The sequence below is a fragment of the Colius striatus genome, chromosome 19 (assembly GCF_028858725.1).
Source record: "Colius striatus isolate bColStr4 chromosome 19, bColStr4.1.hap1, whole genome shotgun sequence".
Classification (NCBI taxonomy): domain Eukaryota; kingdom Metazoa; phylum Chordata; class Aves; order Coliiformes; family Coliidae; genus Colius; species Colius striatus.
In genome coordinates, this window is record NC_084777.1 from 11,173,538 (window position 1) to 11,193,083 (window position 19,546).

A 19,546-nucleotide genomic window follows, 5' to 3' on the forward strand; every position below is an offset into this window, starting at 1 on the left:
ACTGTGCCTGGCTAATGAATGGAGAACTTGTGTAAGTCAGGTTTCCCACGTGTTGTCTTCAGGCTGTGTCACAGCCCACAATGGCAAAAGCACCACGTCTGCATCGGGACAGGTGACTTTCAGCACTTTAGCCCAGTAAAGACAACAAATAGCTTTCTTTGACCTCTGTAGCTAGTTGATTTGCAATTTCCTAGGCATCCTTAGTAGCAGAGGCAAGGTAAAGTAATTTTAACCTTCATGTAACCTATCTTAGGTATAATACAGACGTGCATTGGGGGTTGCAGTGAAGATACATGCTCCATCTCATTATCAATTACATGGCAAGAGAGAAATTACTGTGTCACTGACAGACACTGCAAGCTTGAAAAGCATGAGCTCAGTGGAAGGTGGCTTCTTCCTGAGAAGTCTGGTGTTCACCTCCAGAAGTGTTAGATGTCCCTGACAAGATACTTGGTGCATTTGTATGCTGAGGTACTGGCTGAGTTGACTGTAATTCTGTGAGGAGCTGGTTGTAATGCAGCTGTGCAACCTGTGTGCAAATTGCAGCTTGCGTCCAGTGCTGGGCTCCCCAGCTCCAGAGGGACAGGGAAGTGCTGGAGAGAGGCCAGTGCAGGGCCAGCAAGATGCTGAGGGGACTGGAGCATCTTCCTTGTGAGGAAAGGCTGCGGGACCTGGGGCTGTTCAGCCTGGAGAAGAGAAGGCTGAGGGGAGAGCTCATTAATAGTTACAAATATCTCACTGGTGGGTGTCAGCAGCTTGGGGCAGCACTTTTTTTGATGGTATCTAGCAACAGGACAAGGGCTGATGGGATGAAGCTGGAACACAAACAGTTCCATTGAAACATGAGGAAAAACTGGAGGCTCCTTCCTTGGAGCTCTTCAAGACCCACCTGGACACGTTCCTGTGTGACCTGATCTAGGTGGGAGCTGCTTTTGCAGGGGGTTGGACTGGATGAGCTCTAAAGGTCCCTTCCAACCCCACCATGCTGTGATTCTGTGAAATCAGCACAGCTGGAGCCATTGGCATGGAGCTCTTGAAAACAAATTGATGGCAGCAAGCTTCCTTCTTCCCAAGGAGACTGACAGGCTACTGGAGGTGAGGTTAACTGAGCAGTGCAAGGCAGTGTTACAGGGATTAGAAATGAGGTAAAAAGAAATGAGGAATTAATTACTTGAGCAAGTCCTCAAATTACTGGGTTTGGTTGCTTGATATACTCCTTGGTGTCTTCCCTCCATCGCCAAGATGTGAACAGAAGGTGCCATTTACTCTCATCCCCCCTTGCAGGGTTAGTTGTGCTGTATAAACACGTGAGCCTGCCATTTCTTCAGACTGGTGTGCATGAACTACACTGTTGCAGGGAAATCTGTCTGGATGTGTGTTACTTATGAGCCACGTTTCTCTTCTCTTTGTTTGCTTGTGCTTTGTGGTGGGCGCAGCCTCTTCCTGCCCGTTTAAAGCCCAGCTATGATTGATGACATCCATTCATTCCCCTTGGGAATGGGGCACATTTACATTAGTAGTGGGATACAGGGATTTACAGGAACTTCTGCAATGCTCTTTTTTTGTTTCAATCTAGAGAGGAAGGAGAGTGTTAAATGCAGTTTGAAATGACAGGCATTTTGGATTGCTTTACAGCTGATCTTTAACTCTGTTCCTTCTGAAGACTTAAGGACAGAAAAAGAATATATTGGTGCTCCAGGCATGTCACAGCATATTGACCTGTAAATATCCACCCTTGCAGGTTTTCACACCAACATCTGAGGCATGTCAGAAAGGGGAATATCAAAAGTACTGCTGTGGTGATGGCAGTACCCAAGGGATATTCCCTTTAAAACCATCTGGGCTAGTGCCATTATTATCATGACTGGAGTGGGTCTTTCCCTCCCCCTTCCTTAAAGGAGGGAATAAAATGCCACTGAGCAGTCCTTCTTCTATGATGAGAATATTGTCTACCCACAGTCAAGGTGTAGAAGCATCTGTGTTTATATCAAGTGTCTGCTGATACTTTACACCTGATGTGGCAAGGAGAAGCCAGGCCAGCTGTCTCCAGGGTAGGCTGCAGACCAATGCTGCTCCAGACCCTCCCTTGCAGGCTGGGGACCTTGTCTGAAGTCTGTACTGATTGGGCTGTAATTATATTGTACACAGAATGCAGAAGATTGCAAAGGATTTTGCTTCACCTCAGGGTTTTTGCTTTGAGCTGATATATCCCTAGGCCTAAATAAGGCCACATTTGCATTGTAATGGGGAATGCTGTGGAGGTGCTTTGCCAGACCAGAGCTCCCACATCACCAGTGGTCTGTCACAAGAGCTGAATGCACCGAGGAGGCAAGAAAAAAAGGCAAGTGGTGTTTGCCAGGTGATGCAGCAGCTCTTTGCTTGACTCAGCCACCCGTCTGGGGAAGGATCATCCCGCAGACTGCGAGGCGTAATGACCCTGCCATGGTAACGCTGTGCAACACCCTCCCTCCATGACAGGGTCTGGCTGTGTATTGTCAGCTGCTGACTAGCAGGGAATCCTGGAAATCTCTCTTGGAGGGCCATATTTTGCCTGTCTGGCTGCTTTTCCTTGGCTTGTACATGAAAACAATGCTGAAATTCAGTTCCCTAAGTGCAGGAGGAATCATTAATCAAAGGCACGCAGGAATGAGCTGTCCTGGTGCAGTGCTCTGGTTCTGAGCTCTGCAGTCAGTGACAGGGATGATCCAGTCACTAATAAGTTTCATCTGAAACTCCAGAGCTTTCAGCTACCAAGCAAATGTCTTACAAAACTACTCAAGGAAACGAAGCTGACGTGTGCAGTCCTTGAGTTGGTTTAATTGCAGCCTGAGAGTGGATCCAGCAGCAGCTGAAGGGCAGCATTTGGCTTCCTGGCACAGAAGGCAAACACTCTGGATTCATTTTTTCCCTATTGCCTGTGCACTTTTATTTTATTTCAGTTTTTGGTACCATTACCAAACCAGAGCCAAGCACCTCTGCTTGCCTTGTCTCTGGGGTGAGGCTCTGAGAGAGCACAGAAGCTTCCAAAGTTCCGTGAGGCTTTGGATGCACATTTGAATTCAGGAGAGCAGCGCTGGGAGGGAGAGTCCGGGCTCTGTACACAGCACTGGAAGAGTAAAGCCTTTTCCTGTTACAGTCATAGAATGGCAGGGCTTGGAAGGGACTTTTAGAGATCATCTAGTCCAGCCTCCCTGCAGAAGCAGGTTCACCTACTTGTGCAATAAAAACAATGCAAATGGTCCTTTTTTTGTCAATGTGTACAACTCCTCCCCAGTAGACTCCTGCCTTCCCTTGCTTTACCTCCAAACTAGATTTTGGTTGCTGTGGCCAAGAGCAGGCAGGCAAGGAGAGGGGCTGCTGTGCTCCACTGCAGATGTTTCGCAGTGTTCATCCTTCCCCTGTCCTCTGGTTCGTGTCTCTCAGAGCTGGTTATGTTCTTGCAGCATTTTTCACAGTGTTCTGCTGTGTTTTGAGTCCTTCAGGTTAAAATGTGAACAAAACTAAGCTCTGTGCCTCCTTGAGAGGCAGGTAAGTGGGTATTGTACATGGGGGGAAGCTGGGGAATGTGAGGGGAGTGATTTTTTTATATAGTGGTTTAATTTTTTATGTGAGATCAGTGCTTAATCTTCAAGTGTACTGACCATTTGCTCCCTGCTGTAGTGTCTCTATATCTCTAGGAGATGCAGGCATTCAGCAGGTTTGAAAACCTCACTAAGCTGGCCACCCAAAATCAACAGCTGACTCCTCATTTGAAATCTGGGCCTATTTTTTCCACAGAGCTTTCATGTGGGAGAGAACGAGCTCGTCATCTTAGACTGGAGCTCTAAGTACCATCCTTGTGTTTGTCCTCTGTGAGACAGCAAGTCTTCAGCACTGTAGCTCTGGGAATCTAAGCAAGGGAGATGATTTAATGATTTGGGTATTCAAATAAACCCCATGGCTGTCACCCCTAACTTAAATCAGGTCTAGTGGGCCTTATGGCATCCATCGCCCCTTAGTTCTCTGATACCTGCAAGCAGCACACTGATGTGGCTGCTGGGCTGGAGGGGGAAGAGAAAGGGAAGGGAAGCAGTAGGTAAATTTGTTAGTAAGTGATGTAATCTCACTCTGTTCCCACATTTGCTTTTGTTTCCATACAATAGTTTCACCTGAGGGTTTGCCAGGTGTTTAATGCATCTGCATTAAAGAGCCGTGAGAAGCTCAGTGCCCTTGCCCCAGAGGCTTTGACTTGCAGCTCAGTTATCTGACAAGAAACTTCCAAGTAACTTCTCTGAGTTTATTGCTCTTTTTGCTTGAGTCAGATGTGACCAGCTTCTTGTGTGAGTCTGGACTGTGTCCTGGTGTCACACATTCACTCACGTGGCACCTACCTGCTCTCCAACTGGTGCTGGGTGTACGAAGTTGCTCAGGGATTGCAGCTTTACTGCTCTGCATTTGCATTCCCCTCCCTTCCAAAACCATGTTACTTAACAGGGAATATTATACAAAGGCAGAAAACACTCATCTCTTTATGTACACTCATGTTTGGAGGGGTTTTTGGTTGTTTTTAAATAAGGGAGGATGAGAGTTTTTTTTCAAGTTGAGCTTAAAAACTCAACTTAAGCTCAAACTTCACTGAGATTCAAAGTCAGGTCACTGTGCCATCAGTGAGCAGTAAGTACAGCATGACTTCACATCTGGGCCTCCTATATCATGTTCCTCTGCTCTCTATGTTTGTGAAGGACCACTCCAGGAAACTTTGGCAGTTGATTCTCCAACTCTAAAGTGGAGACATTAATGTTGCTTGTAATGCCCACCTCTTACAAATTGCTTGATAAAAAGACCTGAGTAGTTTTATTGTTGCAGTACACTGAAGCAAATCACCAAGTATCTATCTGTCCTTTTTACACAGGGTGATGTTCAGGTGCTTTTCCCAGTAAATGCTCTGCTTTTGAGCAGGAAGAATCAGATTGTTCCTCTCCTTCTTCCCCCAGAATTCATGGTGGCTACAACAGTCTCCAGAACTCCTTAAGACTGTGGAAGCAAACGATGCCAATAGTTGACAGAGGGTGCACACAGTTGCAGAGGGTGGGCTGAGGGATTTGCTTCCAGGCCAAGAGGAAGGCAGCAGGAATGGAAGCCTGTGTTAGTCCTGTTCCGTGCTCCTCAGCCACATGCCAAGAGACACAGTACTGGAAAGAGATGAATTTTTCAAGCTCTATGGTGGGATCCTCTGGCAGTTCTGCTGGACATCCACAGGGCTTGGAGGGGAGGGTTTGGTGCTTTTTGTGGGCAGTTTACTCTCCAGGTGACTGCATCATTCTACCATGAGCACACTGTAGAGAACACCAAGGCTGCTCTGTCAGTGAAGTGGCATTTGCAGCCTCTGGACCTCTTTGGGGTATCTGGTGCATTGCAGTCCAAGGCCTGACTCGCAGATGTGTGAAGCAAGCATCAAGGTTTCACATCAAGTTTAATGCTGGACACTGGCTCCAGCTGTGACCCTGGGCTTCTCCAGGGGCAGGGAATGGGCTTTGCCCTTTATGTGGAGGATGGAGGCTTTTCTTGCTCCTGTCAGCTTCTGTTTGTGCAGCTCCTTTAGCTTTTTCTAATGTGATGATGCTAATAGGAACAAGAGGGGTTTCAGGCTCTGCTCCCTTGGATGTGAAGGTAATCTTTTCAAGTAGGGATTGCAGCCTGGCCTCAGCCCAAGCACGTCGGGAAGTGAACTCTGTGCTGAGTCAGCCTCCGGTAGGGCATGTTTAAAGAGCCATCATTTTATTTGCTGTTCTCGTGTGTGTCCGTTTTCAGCCATATCTGACAGACTTTGAGTGGTGCTGAGCTATTGTAATTCCTGATGAAGGCTCTGGAGGGTGGAGGTCCTGCCTGCCTTTGCACATGAGGCTATGGATAACTCGGCTCTGACAGCCTCTGCCCTCCCTCCTCTTTCTTGCCCACACGGAGAGGTTGTGTGCAGGATTTACTGCCTTGGGCGTGAGGACCTTTGATGTGAGCAGGCTCCAGGAGACGAGTCACAGCTGCACAGAAAGGCTGCCTTCCCACTCCAGCCCTAGTGCATGCCCTCCATGGGAAAAACCTGGCCTAAAAATGGCAAAACTTACCTAGCAGATGTTATCACTTTCTTTGTTTTTCTGAAGCTTGTGTTGGCTCTTCAGTCTGTGCTGAAAGCAGGTGTGTTTTGAGCTGTACTAGTGTATCTTTTGGAGGGATGTGCTAGGAACAAGACAGGATTTCCCTCTTAGATTGTTCCTGCACTGGCCCCAGCACACCTAGCCTGGGGTAAGCAGATGACTCTGCCTTTGCTTATGGCTTTTCTCCACCTGTCCCCAAGGAAGCAATATAAATGCCATGCCTCCAGTGTGTATCTACTGGGGGAAAAAGGGATTGTTAAACAGTGGTGAACTGTGGTTTTCCCTTAGTGCAGCCAGCCAATTGTTCATTACTGAAGTATATTAGTAATTCTCTGATGAGCCTTGCTGGTGAGTGAATCTGCTTCAATTCCTTTGTAGCAACAAGAGCTGCAGGTACCCGTGTCTTCCTTACATTAATGACCAAAAAAAAAAGGGAAGAAAGCCATGCTTGCAGATTGGCCTTTGTTTCCAAGGAAACAAACCTGACATGCTTGAGCTGTGCTAGATGCAAACAGTGCTACACTCAGCAGACATGCCTGGGGATTAGATGGGCTGGATATTATTTTTAAACTACCTCCAATTTAAAGGCAGGGAAAAGGCTGAGAAGAGAATTTGTTGGCAGGGTTTACTAGTCTGTGCTGAGCAAAAGCCCCAAAGCGGTACCTTGGACCTGCCTGATGTGGTGCAGAGAGAATTGCATCCTGTGCTGGAAATGGAGATCCCTGATGAATTGGAGAAGCGGCAGCTCGGGGCCAAATGGCAACCGCAGGGCCAAAATCCTTCAGCAGGAACGGAGGTCTGAGGGGAGCGAAGCACAGGCTGCCTCTGCCAAAGCATTGTGCTTCCTCCTGGCTCACTGTCCCACACCTTCTGTGCTCTACAAGTCTTTCAGTGGAATGCAACCAGCCAGAGCTTGGTGTGAAAGGTGGGAAAGGTGTGAAAGGCTGCCTGGTGCCCAGAGCCAGGTGTAAACACCGTCCCAAGCCATGGGTTAAAATGCTGGGGCTTGCTGTTGAGGACTGGGCTGAATTTTATCAGGGAAGATGACATTCAGAGGATGACATTGTGGGTTGTTTGCATAGTGCATCTGACATGAATGTGCTGTGGACTGATGGCAATGTTGACTTTAACTTGGCTTATTGCATTGCACAGAAAGTCTCTTACTGTTTTTGCTGGGTTTGGGTGAAAGCTGGGGTTTGGCACTCACCTGCCACCCCGATCCTTCCCCTCGAAATGCTCTCTGGATAAAGTAACTTGATTGTTATTTTTTCACTCTTCCTTTGAAGAATCAAACCCTCAGCACTGAAGCAGACCCTGTAGCTCCATGGCAGGAGCATTAGCCATGCATGCAGGGAAACGAGCAGCACTCGGCAGAGTGCACACACAATTAACGGGTTCCAAGAGCCAGAGTTGTGTTTGGCTCGAGCCCAGCCTGAGGAACAGGCTATACATTAAAACCTCCTTGGGATTAAAGAAGCAATTTTTACCCTGGCCTGTGAAGCTTTAATTTTTGCAACAACTATCTTTGGTTTGGTGAGCTGGTAGGGACTTGACAGCGACACACAAAGGGAAAGAGAAGTTTTTAAGGAACAATCAAGTTTCCTGTGCAGATCCCTCGCAGGGCCGTCGTCCCCTGGCAGGGAAAACACCCGCTGCACTTCTAGTTGTGTGTCTTTTTTGTTTGGCAAACCAGAAAGGACAACAACAACAACAACAAATCCTCTATTAATTCTTCTTTGATGCATGGAGGAGACAAAGCAACGATGGAGGAATTTCAGGGCTGACTTAGTGAAAAACAAACCTGTCTTAAAATTGAGGTCCTTAAGGAAACAGGGCATGAAGTGTGTTGTGTGTCTTTTCCCCCCTCCTCTCTCATCCTGCTTTTTAATTTCCTTGCAAAAGGAGTTAAAATAACCTTCAAGGTGGTAAGAGGGTAGACTGGGGTGGGTTTAGCTTTAAGATGGATGGGAAGCACTATTTGCATTGTGAGTTAAAAGTCTTAGTTGAAGCCCATTGAGGGGGGGGAAATGATACTAATGGCGTTTCATGCCAATCCTGTAATTTGTGCAAGGCCCAGAGTGCAAAATCCGCTGGTTTGGGAGTCACTAAGAAATGCTCCTTTTTGCACAAGGCTTTCCTGAGACAGGATTTTCCTTGCTTTTGTTCTAAACCGAGATGCTTGCAGCCTAAAAACGCCTGCGATCCCCGCAGCGAGAGCTTCACCTCCTTGGCAGAGGGTGGGCACAGGAAGCTTTGGCTGGATTTGGATCAATCCTGCACCTTTGGCAGGTTTTTTTCTTCCTCTTCTTCATCTTCTTCTTCTATTTTTTTCCCCCCCTTTTTGCTAATGACACTTCCTTATGCTTACATTTCATTAAAGCTCTGAAATGGCTGAAGATCAGCCGGTACTGAGCATGCTCCGGGGTGGAGGCTGCACCCATCGAGTGAGATGGATTTGTGGCTGGAGGAGTGATAGGCCTGGAGTCAGGATCTGGAAGGACCCAGCAGCTCCCCGCAGACGGGATGGAGGTAGGGACAAATCCGGCCGCTTCCTTCCCGTGCCCCCGGGGCCAGGGGAGCGAGGAGGCCGGATGGAGTGCAAAAGCTGTTGGAATTGATTCAAGAGCAGCATAGTTAACCACTGACACGAGATGGCTTCAAACCGCTTCCTGCCGATCGGCCGGGAGGGCTCTGACAATACTGACCTTTTACTGCCTGGCGGGCCTGTCTCAAGAAGGGACCTGTCTGACGTTAGGGTGGTGACATGAGGTGACAGCAGGCAGGGGGCTGGCAGCGAGGGGCGCGCTGGGCTGTGCCTCCATCCTGGAAGCACACATGTGAGCGCGGCTCAGGCGTGGGCTGCGCGCCTCGCTCGCTAATTGTTATTAATGGGAAGCGTCGCAGGGCTCAGACCTGGCTCTGTGGTTTCAATCCAGATCCCTCTGTGGTGGTGGGAGGGAGAAAGAATTTAAAACTCAAAACTCCCTTTTTTAGGGCTTATTTTGCATTCCAAGGATTGCAAACAAGCTTTGCCACATCAGGTCCTCCAAACTGGCACGGAGGGATACAGATATGTTTGCTCCTTTGGCTGAGAGATTTCCCTGTGCGTCTTGCAGGGCTTTGACACGTTGGCGAGTGGGTTTGGGGGGAAGGAAGGGAACTGTGCGAGCTCTGCCGGGTTGGGCTTCTGGATTTTGTCTGTAAGTTGCCAGCTTTTTAGAAGGAGTGTGTAAGCACCAGCAGGTATGTGCTGCGTGAGCCGATTGACTCCAGTTGTTGTACAAGCAAAGCTGCGTGGGGAAGTGCCAATAAAACATTTCCATTGGCTCAGGGTGTTTGTGTTGAGTGAGGTGTAGGGAAGCTCTGACTTGGTGTGGAGCAGGGGGAGGCGTCGGCCGCGAGCCTCAGCCCTCGCAGACCCCCTCTGGGACGTGTGCTATTGGGTGTCCACGCTTCTTTCAGCCTGGCTCTAGGGAAAGGTAAGGCAAGAGGTTTCCTCTACTCAGGGCAATGTGAATACTTTGGTGTGACAAAGTTACTCTGCTTGTTAAGAGAAATCTCTGCCATGGTGGTTGATCTTCAGCCTGGGTGCAGTAAGGTGGCTCTTTCCTCAGGACAACTCTGGCTGCTCTCCACGGGGCAGCTCAGGGGGTGACTGCTGCAGAGCAAAACACAGGTTTTTGGTTTTGTTGCTGTGTCCCACGTGATGGTCTCATGCAGTTGGGTCAATCTGCATGATGAGTCACTTCATTACCTTAAGTAACTCGCCTGTTTATTGTCTGCTTCTGCATTTCTTGAGTACCCAACGCTGCCTTGGAATTTTCAGACCCTGTTTGATGTGTCAGCCCTGCACCAAGTTGGTGACCAGCTTGCTTACTGGTGTTGTTTTTATGGTCCCTGCATAAAGTCTGCTGGAGCCCCAGCTTGCTGGCCATGCACAACTTCTTGCTCTTTAATGGACGCTGGCTTGTTTATGGTGGGATGAATGCACAAAGGAAAGCGTTTATGTAAAACAAAGGGCATTGTGATCGAACACTGAAAGGAAAAGGGTTGGATTTTCTTGGGCTCAGAAGGGGGCTGCATTTACAGCTTTTTAGAATTGATCCTGGTGGCTTTTTCTCCTTGTGTGACTCTGACGTTGAGGTGATCTCTGCTCCAAGTTTTCTTGTATGGTCTGGCTCCCTCGATGAGGAAATTTCACTTAAACAGTTTCAGATGCTGGAAAACCACTCGTGTGATAATTTCCTATTGTGCTTGTGTGAAAGGTGTGAGGTAGCCTTAAAGACCCACTGCCACCTTATGGCAGTTGCTGAAAAGCAGCCTCTTCAGAGCCAATTCCGTGTACACATTATGCTTGCTTGATTTCTCTGCTCTTCTCAACTAGTGATATCTGCATGAAGGCAGGAGCTTTGTTTTTAACAGAGTTCATCTGCTCCTTCTGCTCCTCGCACAAATGTTGTGTCAGTGGGAGAGCCGGCAAGCGCCGTGTTTCACAGGCAAGTTCATGCTTTGGGGACAGACCCGAAAGCATCGTGAAGCACCGATTCTCCCGCAGGGAAGACCTTGCTTATTTTCACGTGAATGGCCTAATCCTTAAACCCAGGTGTGAGGTCGAAGCCCAGGGACACGGTGAAGGTGTGAGGCTGGTGGGCAGAACCCACACCCGAGCTCCAGCGTTTGTTTGGGTGAAGTGTTGCAGCAGGAGGCAGGTTGAATGCAAGCAGCCATTTTTACAGCCGACTCTGCTGGCAGAAGACTACTCATAAGCAGGATGGCTTTGCACTGCCAGGGCTCTGATTCCCATCCCATCTCCCATCCCCTACATAAACCAATCAAACCTTTGCCTGTGGAGCAGACGGTGAGTGTGGTGAAAGCAACGAGCTGGGACTGCGACGGGCTGGACAAGGGATGCTGTATTTAGGGCCCTCCTCGGGCAAGGGCTGTGTTTGTACAGTCCAAGCTCTCGACAGGCAACAGCTGAATGAAGGGGAGAAATGGTGGTTTGAGATTTTCAAAATAGAAGGAGCTGTGGTTACTGTAAGTTAAAGCTGACGGGAGTTTCTAATTGGGAACTGTTAGGAATACAGTATGTTCTAAATTACAGCTGTCTGGCCAATATGCTTCTAAATAAAGTTCTAGGATTGCCCTGTAAATGAAATACTCAACACATATTCTTATCAAAACATAGCAGCATCTCCCAGGGAGCTTTCAGCTCAACATCTGTTGCAATGCAATCTATTCTTTTTTGTTCATTTTCTATTTTTTCCTTCTTTTTGGGGTGTGTGATGGACTCAGTGACACGTCCCAGGGAACCTTTCATGCTTCCTATGAAGTAAAAGCAGCTTTCAGTTTTGCTGGGGAAGGAAGGGGAGGAAGGGAGATGACTTGGAAACTTGGGAGGGGAGAAAAACCCTCCAGGTTTTGTAAGGTGGAGAAAGCTATGATTCCCAAAGTGTGCATTAACGACTGCCTGCTCCTTCAAAGCTGTTCCTGAGCTTGGAGGCAGACATTTGTGCTCCCTTGTAGGATGCTGAGGATATTCTGGTTAAGAAATGGCTGAGGAGGGCAAGGAGGCGTTTTAACAGCTTGTGGTGGGGCTGGGGAGCGGTTCATGGCAGCGCAGAAGCAAACCAGGATTGCAGCAGAAATGCTCGTCTTGCATGGAAAGTCCCTTCGGTTTGTTGTGCTTGTGGAGGCTGAAAGGCAGCTCCAGGTTTGAACAACTGGAGGGTCTGCAATAAGGGAAGCCTGATGGAAATAAGGAAACCCACCTGTATTTTGCAGAGCTGAATATTGTTCTTCCTAAAGAAAGAAAAATCTCCCCTTGCCTCCCACTTGTGCTTCCTCTGCAAGGGAGCTGTGAAAACGCCATATGTGGTGGTGTAATTAAGCAAAAGCCCCGAGGAACCCCGTGTCCTTTGTGAAGGGAGGTTGTTGTGCTGCTGCTTTCCTCCTGAAAATGTGAGATTTCTGAAGGGGATTTTCAAGCCATGAATCAGGTAATGGAGGCCAGGGAGCCCCAGAGTAAAAATACGTTGTAGTTATGGTGTGTGGTAGATGATGTTTTGGAACGGGGGGTGCTGTAGTGTACTGGCTTGGTGAGGAGACTGATGGGAATACTTGGGTTAAATACAGGAGAAAGCTTGATGGGGGATGGGCTTGTTTGTGTGTTACATCAGTGGAAAAGCCACGTCCTTGGCCAACCTGCTGATAGGTCTCTAACCAGCTGGTTAGAAAAGAGTCTGTGTAGCACCCAACCTCTGCAAAGCAGGGGAGAGCTGGGGGTCCCTGTGCAGGAGGCACATCTCTGGGCACTGCCTGGGCACAGGGGTGGCAGTGCCAGGCCCAGCAATGGGCTGTGAGCTTCTTCCTCTTTTTTTTGGGTGGCATAAATTTAACATCTTATTAACCAACAGAGAAGCATTCCCTGTGAACATGGTGCTGTGCAGAGATGCTGGTGCGACGCCGATCGATCGCTTTGCTCCAGCTGGTTGGTGAAGCACCTGCAATACCACAATCAGCTTTGGGTTTTTTTGTGAAGCAGTGGTTAGTGCTTTCAGGGATCACCACGAGATGTGAAAGGCATCTCTGGTAGCTTCTGCTCTCACTGTATATTTAACCTGGGCAGTAAAAACACGTCCAGTGTTGAGATGCAGTGGGGAGTGCTGCCCTTCTGCATGTGCGAGAAGGCCGGGGCTGCGACGTGGTTCTTTGTCATTATTTTATCTCTGAAAGGGCACGTTGACTGTGGTAGTTTATTGACACTGCCTTTGTTAATATCTCTGTTTGTGTTTCTGGGGGTTTGGGGAAAGCTTGGTAAGTTCATGCTGCAAGGAAGGGCAATGTATTTCAGAGCCATCTTCAGTTTGAACGCCGCTGACCTTTGATGCGGTGGATAAGGCAACTTCTGCCTGGTGGGGTTTGGCTGCTTTTGTTTAAGGATTTTTTCCAATTTGTCTTAAATGAGTTACCTCTGCACCTCTCCACATCTGATAAGGAAGGCCGGGAAAATCTCATTTTGTGTATATTAAAACTTGAGATTTACATCAAACAAAAACCCAGTGGGTGAGAGAGAGAGCCTCGCTTTATACTGTCACCTCAAATGTTCCTCCTCTGTTTCAGTCATCTCCATTTAGCCGTGTGTGTTTAACTGTTTAGTGAAACTTGTCCAGAGTGGAGAGAGAAAAATACCATCCTCATAGCAGAGCAGATCCCTAGCAGGCTGTCTGCTGCTTTAGTATCACCTCGTTGCAAATGTGCCTGGACACAGTGGTGAATTAGCTGCTTGGGCTGGGGAAAACCTGGCTTGTTGATGTTTCCAGCCTGCACTAAGGCAATGGGAGGACACAGCGGAGGAGAGGAGGGGTTGAGTAGAGCAGAGCAGAAGATGAAGTGCTGAAGGCTTGAATTTGCATGTCTGCTTTTGGTACAAGGTGTAAGGCAAACAAAGCCGTTGGGCTCCTCAAAACCTCACTATGGATTAAGATGGCTTTTTTCCTCCCTCCAGCGCAGGCTGCTCCCTGCCCCCCGCAGCTCACTCTGACACATTACACTCAACTTGTCTTCATTTTCATTTCTGTTCTTGAAGACTACTGCCTTCTGTGCTCTTAATTTTTGGGGGAAAGCCGTTTTTCCTTTGGCCAAGAACAGGCGGGTGGTGCCACAGGCCCTTTCTGAGTTTCCTCTTCCTTCTGGCCCCTTCTCCGGGGCATCCGGCCGCCTCCCCCTGCTCGGGTGGGAGGTTCTCGGGCCTGGCACCCAGCTCCAGCAGCCTCCTGCTCCTGCCTCTGATAAATGCCACTCTTGTGCTTGAATCCCTTCCAGCTGATCTCTGCTTACAGATGTTCCCGAGAGTTGCTCCGTCAGTTTTACTGGGAGCTTGTGCAATATGAAGATTGCCAAGAGTTTGTGCTTCATTGTTAAGTGGAACAGAGACAAACTACTAGTATTTTGAAGCTAAAATTTCTTCTTTTGTCTTGCTGGCTGGGCCAGCTGTATCATATGGTTTGACATAGGCTGAGCTCAGAGCTCGTGCACCCAGTAGTGCACTATCACTTCATTATGGATTTCCCTCCTTTTTAACGACCCTTGCTGTGATAGCCTTTTGAGGTTGGTTGTACCAGGTCAGGCTGCCTCGTTAATCCCTAAAATGAAAAGTAGCTCCCCTTCAGCTCAGCAGATCAGATCTCGACTGCACTTGCACTTGGACGCTGCACACTGAACCAGTTTAACCCATGTGCCTTCAGAGCACTCAGAGGTCAGGTGCTTCATTAAGCAGAACAAAACGATCCCAGGAGCATCCCCAAGCCCCGCAGCATCTCCCCCTGTCCCTCCTGCCTCTCCTTTTCCTCTGGGCAAGGGCTACTCTTGAAGGCCACTGAATCAGAGCACCTCGCTCTATGGTTTAAAAGGTGCTTTTTTTTCCCAGGCAAGTGATCAGTTTTGAGGCCTGGCACCCTGTCAGGAAGTTGACAGATGATGTGCATTCCCGGTGTGTCCCGGGGCCGCCCGGGATAATCGCGCTCCAATGGACGCCCTGGAGCCGGCAGGTTCTCTGTGAAATGGCTGCAGCTTGGAGGGAGCAGTGAAATGGTCTCCTCTGGGCATGCTCACTCTGTAGAGGGAGCTTTTATCACATGAGCAGAAACTGAATCACTGCTCATGAGGATCTGGAATATGGAACTCTTTGAGTCTTCACCAGAAGAAGACAACAGATGTGTGCAGGTACCGCAGGGCCCACCTCCCATGCCTCGCTCAGGGCAGCTGCCCGCCGGCCTGGGCCACAGGCAGGCTGCGTCCTGCTCAGGAAGGAGAAGCCTCAGAGAGGAGGAGGAGGAGGAAGGCAGCTCAGGGAATCATGGCTGGGAGTTAGTTATTTATGTGTTAGTTTCTGTAGCCATTCCTTTCCTGCCCCGTGCTCGGCAGTAGGTGGGCAGGCGGGCTGTGCAGGGGCTGGCTGCAGGAGGCTGGCCAGGCTCTGGCCGTGCCGGGGTGGTTGTTGCCTTGTGCTGTGCCATGGGCTCGCGGGTACTTGGGCATCCGACGTCGTCTGGCTCCGGGAAAGCTCGAGTGTTATTTCCTTGCACCGGAGGGGGGGCTTTTATTTGTCTTCTGGGGTGGGGAGGCTTGTTTGAGGTCGGGGCTTTTTTGGTTTCTTTGTGTATGTGTGTGTGCTTTAAAAAGTATTTTTTTCCAAGTGTGACGTTTCTGGAAACTTCTCCCAGGAGCCCTCCCTGTTTGCAGCTCTTGTAAAGCAAGAAGTGCAAACCCTGGGGTGTCCCAGCTGCTTGAAGACTGAATTTCCAAGGGAGAGGAGAGGGCCTGTGGCCACATGGTGCCTCTTTGTTAGCTCTCCTTTGACAGCCTCTGCTTGCATTAAGCAAGCCTACAGCTGACTTACTTGGGTGGAGGCAAGAGTGAACATTACCAGGAGTGAACAATCCTGTTTATTTTGGGGTGACTTCCTCCTCCTTTAATTTTTTGTTATTAATACTAACTTGCAATCCAAGGCAACAGCTGATTGAAACAACACATTTGTCGCTGATTTCATGGCAGGAGGCTGATGTCTGCAGCTTATTGTAAAAGTTGCTTAAACTTCAGACCCCTGGCCCTGCCATGTGCTTGGGTTGGGAGTTTTTTGCTGTCATTTGTGTTACATGCAGACAGCTCTATCGACTGCCACAGACCTCGGTGGGACTTGGAGTGGACACGGAAGGTCCCAGAGCTGTGGGGAATCCAGGCTGCCCTGCCAGCAGGCAGAACACCAGCCTGAGCTTGCTGCATTCAAGAGAGACCCCTGAAGCCGTCCCTGCAGACACAATATTGAATTTTCAATTGAGGAGTGAGATGTGAAGATGGCATTTAACAGATTACAGGCCAATCTGTGATACCACGTCTCGATATTTGTTGTGTCTTCACCAGACGATAAATGCACTCACTATTCATCATCTGCAAGATGTGTGCTACAAGGAAAGGCATCAGAAGAAGTCCCAAGGAGAGAAAAGAGATTTCTTTTTAACAGGGAAGAGCAGAGGCCTTGACATGCTGCCTGATGAGCTCCCATCCAGGGGAAAATGATGAAGGGTTTGATGAAGGCCGAGGCAAAAAGCGACCGACAAACTGCTGAGGTGTGCGGTGTGTGGTGGTGAGGTGGTGGCCACGGTGACACCGGTGTGACAGCCGGTCTCAAACACCCAGTGCTCCATCCCTGCTGCCTGATGCTCTTTGAAAGCATCTGCAGAGAGACTCTGAAAAGCCTGACCTACTTTGGAGGGAAGAGAGAAACCTAAGGTCTGGACTTGATACTGCTTCTCGGCAAGGGTTAAGAGCACCACAATGGGGCCTTGTTTTTTTTCCCCATCATGTATTTGAGCTTTAAATGCCAGCATGAGCTCTTCCTCTCTTCCTAAGGATGTATTTGGACAGAGCTGGGCACTGCAGCACATACAGGGCACATTTTTTGCTGACCAGCCCCTGTTAGACAAACCTTGGCCCTGGCAGCAGGGTGCAGGGTGAGTCCCCCAACCTGGGGCCTCAGGCTGCAGTCTCTGTCCTAGAGCTTTGCCACTGCAGGAGCCCCCAGCTTCCCTCACCTCTCCCATGTACTGCCATCTCCTAACAAAAGAGGACTATGTGCATCTTGTTCATCTACAGGGAGCTATTTTACTCAGGTAAAAAAGGATTTTTGAGGAGCTTCACCCTCCTGGCCAGCTGGTTTGGGGAAGGGTGGGTTTGATTCCTGCTGCTCCTCTTTGTTGTCTTTTTGCTGCTTTCCCCTGAGGTTTTTCTGTCTCCCATTCCTGCTCCTGGAGCTGAGAGAGGTCAAGGAATTGCTGCAGTGGGAGAGCTACCTCGGTTTTGGTTCAGCCAAAAGGCTGGGAGCTCCGACAGTGCACGCTCCCTGCTCACACAGCTCAGAGGACCATATGTTCCTGCAGTGACATGGAATGTCAGCGATGTGGAAATGAATCTTGGATTTATAACCCTTAACTACCATTTTCAGCCAGTTATTTGGGACTCCAGCCCTTCTTTGTAGAAGAGACCCTTGTGTCCCCTCACATTGCCCTTGGGTGTGATGGGATCTGTTCTGCCCCGTGCATATGTGAGCTCCTTGGTCCCCTGGGTGAAGGAGGAACTCTCTGGCTTTGCTGTACAGTGCCATTAGTCCTGGAGAGGAGCAGAGGAGAGGAGGATGGGCAACTTGCAGCACTGCCTGCCAGGATTTACAGTAGTCATGAAGGCAGCAGGAGCAAAGCTCCAACTGTATGAGCTAATTGGAAAGTATCCTTAAGAAAGCAAGAAAAGAATAGAGGGGGGGAAAACTATAGAGCAAGCTTTTTTTAATTAAAGAACACGATTCTGGTCTCCCAACACAACAGTTTGCTTCTTCCAAAGCAGTCTGTCCCTTCAGTCCCCATTGGGAGGAGGCAGGCTGCTGGACATGGTGGAGAAGGATCGAAGCACTGCGGGTTAAGAAGATCTGCTGTGCAAGCGTCTTCCCTGCAACGCTGCCATACTGTGTCAGAGCTGCACAGTGCCTCTTGCAAAGGAAGCTTTTCGCAACTTGTCCTTGTTCCAAGGATGAGGAAACCTCCGGCTCTTCTGGCATTTTCTCTCCCTCATAAGTCTGGGCTGCTTTCACCTGTAAAATATCATCAGCACGGGCAGAGAGAGGACTGGAAGGGAGCGGGGCTCAGAGCAACCTTGCAAGGCTTTTCATGGAGCTCTTGGTGTTAAATGAGAAGCTTTTCCCCTCCTCCTCTCCTCATTCTCCTCTGTGCCTGCAAAAATACTCTGGTTTGCATTTAAAGGAGAAAACTGTATGTGCTGGGACTAAGCCAACCTGTTTATTCAAGGGAAATACCATCTTCCCAACCCTTTCTCTCACAGACGAAGGCTTGATGGAGGATGGCAGACTGGGCTGAGGATTGTATTTTTAGGTGACATCAAAGCACAGTTGTGATTTGAAGAAGCTAAAAATCATGGTTTTGCATTGAGTTCTGTGCAAGACCTGTCCTGCCCACACCTCCCCAGCTCTCAAACAGGTGAACATCTTCTAAAACAGGTGCATTTTGACCTAAATGAAGAAAAGGACAAAAAACAACAACAAAACAACCAAAAAAAAAAAGGGGGCAAGGAAACCACCACCACAGCCTGCTGATTTGCCACTGCCTGCTTGCAGTTTCCCTTCTCCAGGGTGGATTTTTGTTGTGAGGGGCCGTGGGGGCCCGGGAGGGGCCGGGAGGCAGACGCCCCGCTCCTCTCCTCCTGTCAAAAAATGGCAGGTCAGCGTGTGCCTGTAAACAATGCCGTTATGAAATGGCAGCGCCAGGCCGAGCTGAGCATGCTCGGGGAGCTGCCTGTAGGGGGAGGTGAGCCGAGAAAGATGATCTAATTCAGTGCAATTCTTGGGATTGAAGGAAAAGACCAGGCTCCACTCTTAATGACAGAGCAGAAAAAAAAGGCCCCACGCCGGGGACGAAGCCCGTAGGCCATGGAGGAGAGGGTGTGAGGATCTCCCACCTCTAGGACTTCGGGTGCTGGGCAGCGCTCGTGTCGCTTTCTCACCCTCCAGGAGAGTAAAGCCTTGGTGAGGTTTTGCTGTAGCTATTAGAGGGACAGGCCCCAGGCTGCAAGTTTTGTTCTTATTTATTTTTTGTCTCTTTTTTTTTTGTTTGGTTGGTTGGGTTTTTTTTCCCCTTTTCCCTGTATGCTTTTCTGGCTCACAGGTGTTGCTGTCTTGCTGCTGGAGGTGACCCAAGACAGAGGTGGTGTGGGCAGCTGAGCGAGGTCCTCCAGGCCCCAAGGGAAGCCTACGCAGGGCTGTCCCTCCTCTGAGGCCCGATGAGCCCTTCCAGCGGGCGCTGTCGGGATGGGCACGAGCAGAGGGAGCTGCTCCGCTGGCTGCGGCGGTTTGGGGGTGGGAGGAAGAGGAGTGTGATGGCTGAAGAGGTGCCTGAGCCTCGTTGATGGGGGTGAGCTGCCTTCCAGCTCCCCTCTCCAGGCTGCTGCTACTTGCTGGCTCCAGGCTCCTCTTGGAGTTTTATGTTGGCTTCCTGGGGACTGGGTGTTTCTGAAGTAGCTGGTTTGCTTTTGCTAGAGATAGTGATGAATCTTGATGTCCGTTTTAGGGTTTTCTTTCCCTTCTCCCCTCATGGGTCCTGTATTCCTTGCTGTCCTTGGCCTGTGGAAGGAGGAGATGCCTTTGTCTGCTCTGGATTTACACTTGCCTGCACATACAAGTTGCACTGGCTTTAACTCTCCTGGGACACAGCTAGCTGGGCACGACGCTTCCCAGCCTGGAAGCTTTGCAGAGGCATAAATCAGTGTTCCGTTTCCAGGAGGGCACGGGCCCTAAGGACCCCCCTTGCCCGAGGCCTGCACACCACTGTGGACAGCTTTGCCTTATGAGAAGT

The 19,546-nt window shown here is 49.4% G+C and overlaps 1 protein-coding gene across 10 annotated transcripts in view; it reads left to right on the forward strand.

The window, feature by feature from the left end:
• EHMT1 (euchromatic histone lysine methyltransferase 1) overlaps window positions 1-19,546 on the forward strand; it is a 144,524-nt gene that overhangs the window by 36,029 nt on the left and 88,949 nt on the right. For 4 of the 10 annotated variants that reach the window (XM_062011608.1, XM_062011618.1, XM_062011610.1 and 1 more), the window contains exon 1: window positions 14,777-14,855. The exons of 3 other annotated variants lie outside the window; for them this stretch is intronic. In XM_062011608.1, coding sequence (XP_061867592.1) covers window positions 14,793-14,855 — 63 coding nt within the window. In that variant the 5' untranslated portion in view covers window positions 14,777-14,792. Of the gene's footprint in view, window positions 1-8,589; window positions 8,661-9,588; window positions 9,611-14,776; window positions 14,856-18,554; window positions 18,721-19,546 lie in introns of those variants that run through there. 3 more of the 10 variants (XM_062011613.1, XM_062011617.1, XM_062011614.1) reach the window with 3 other exon arrangements.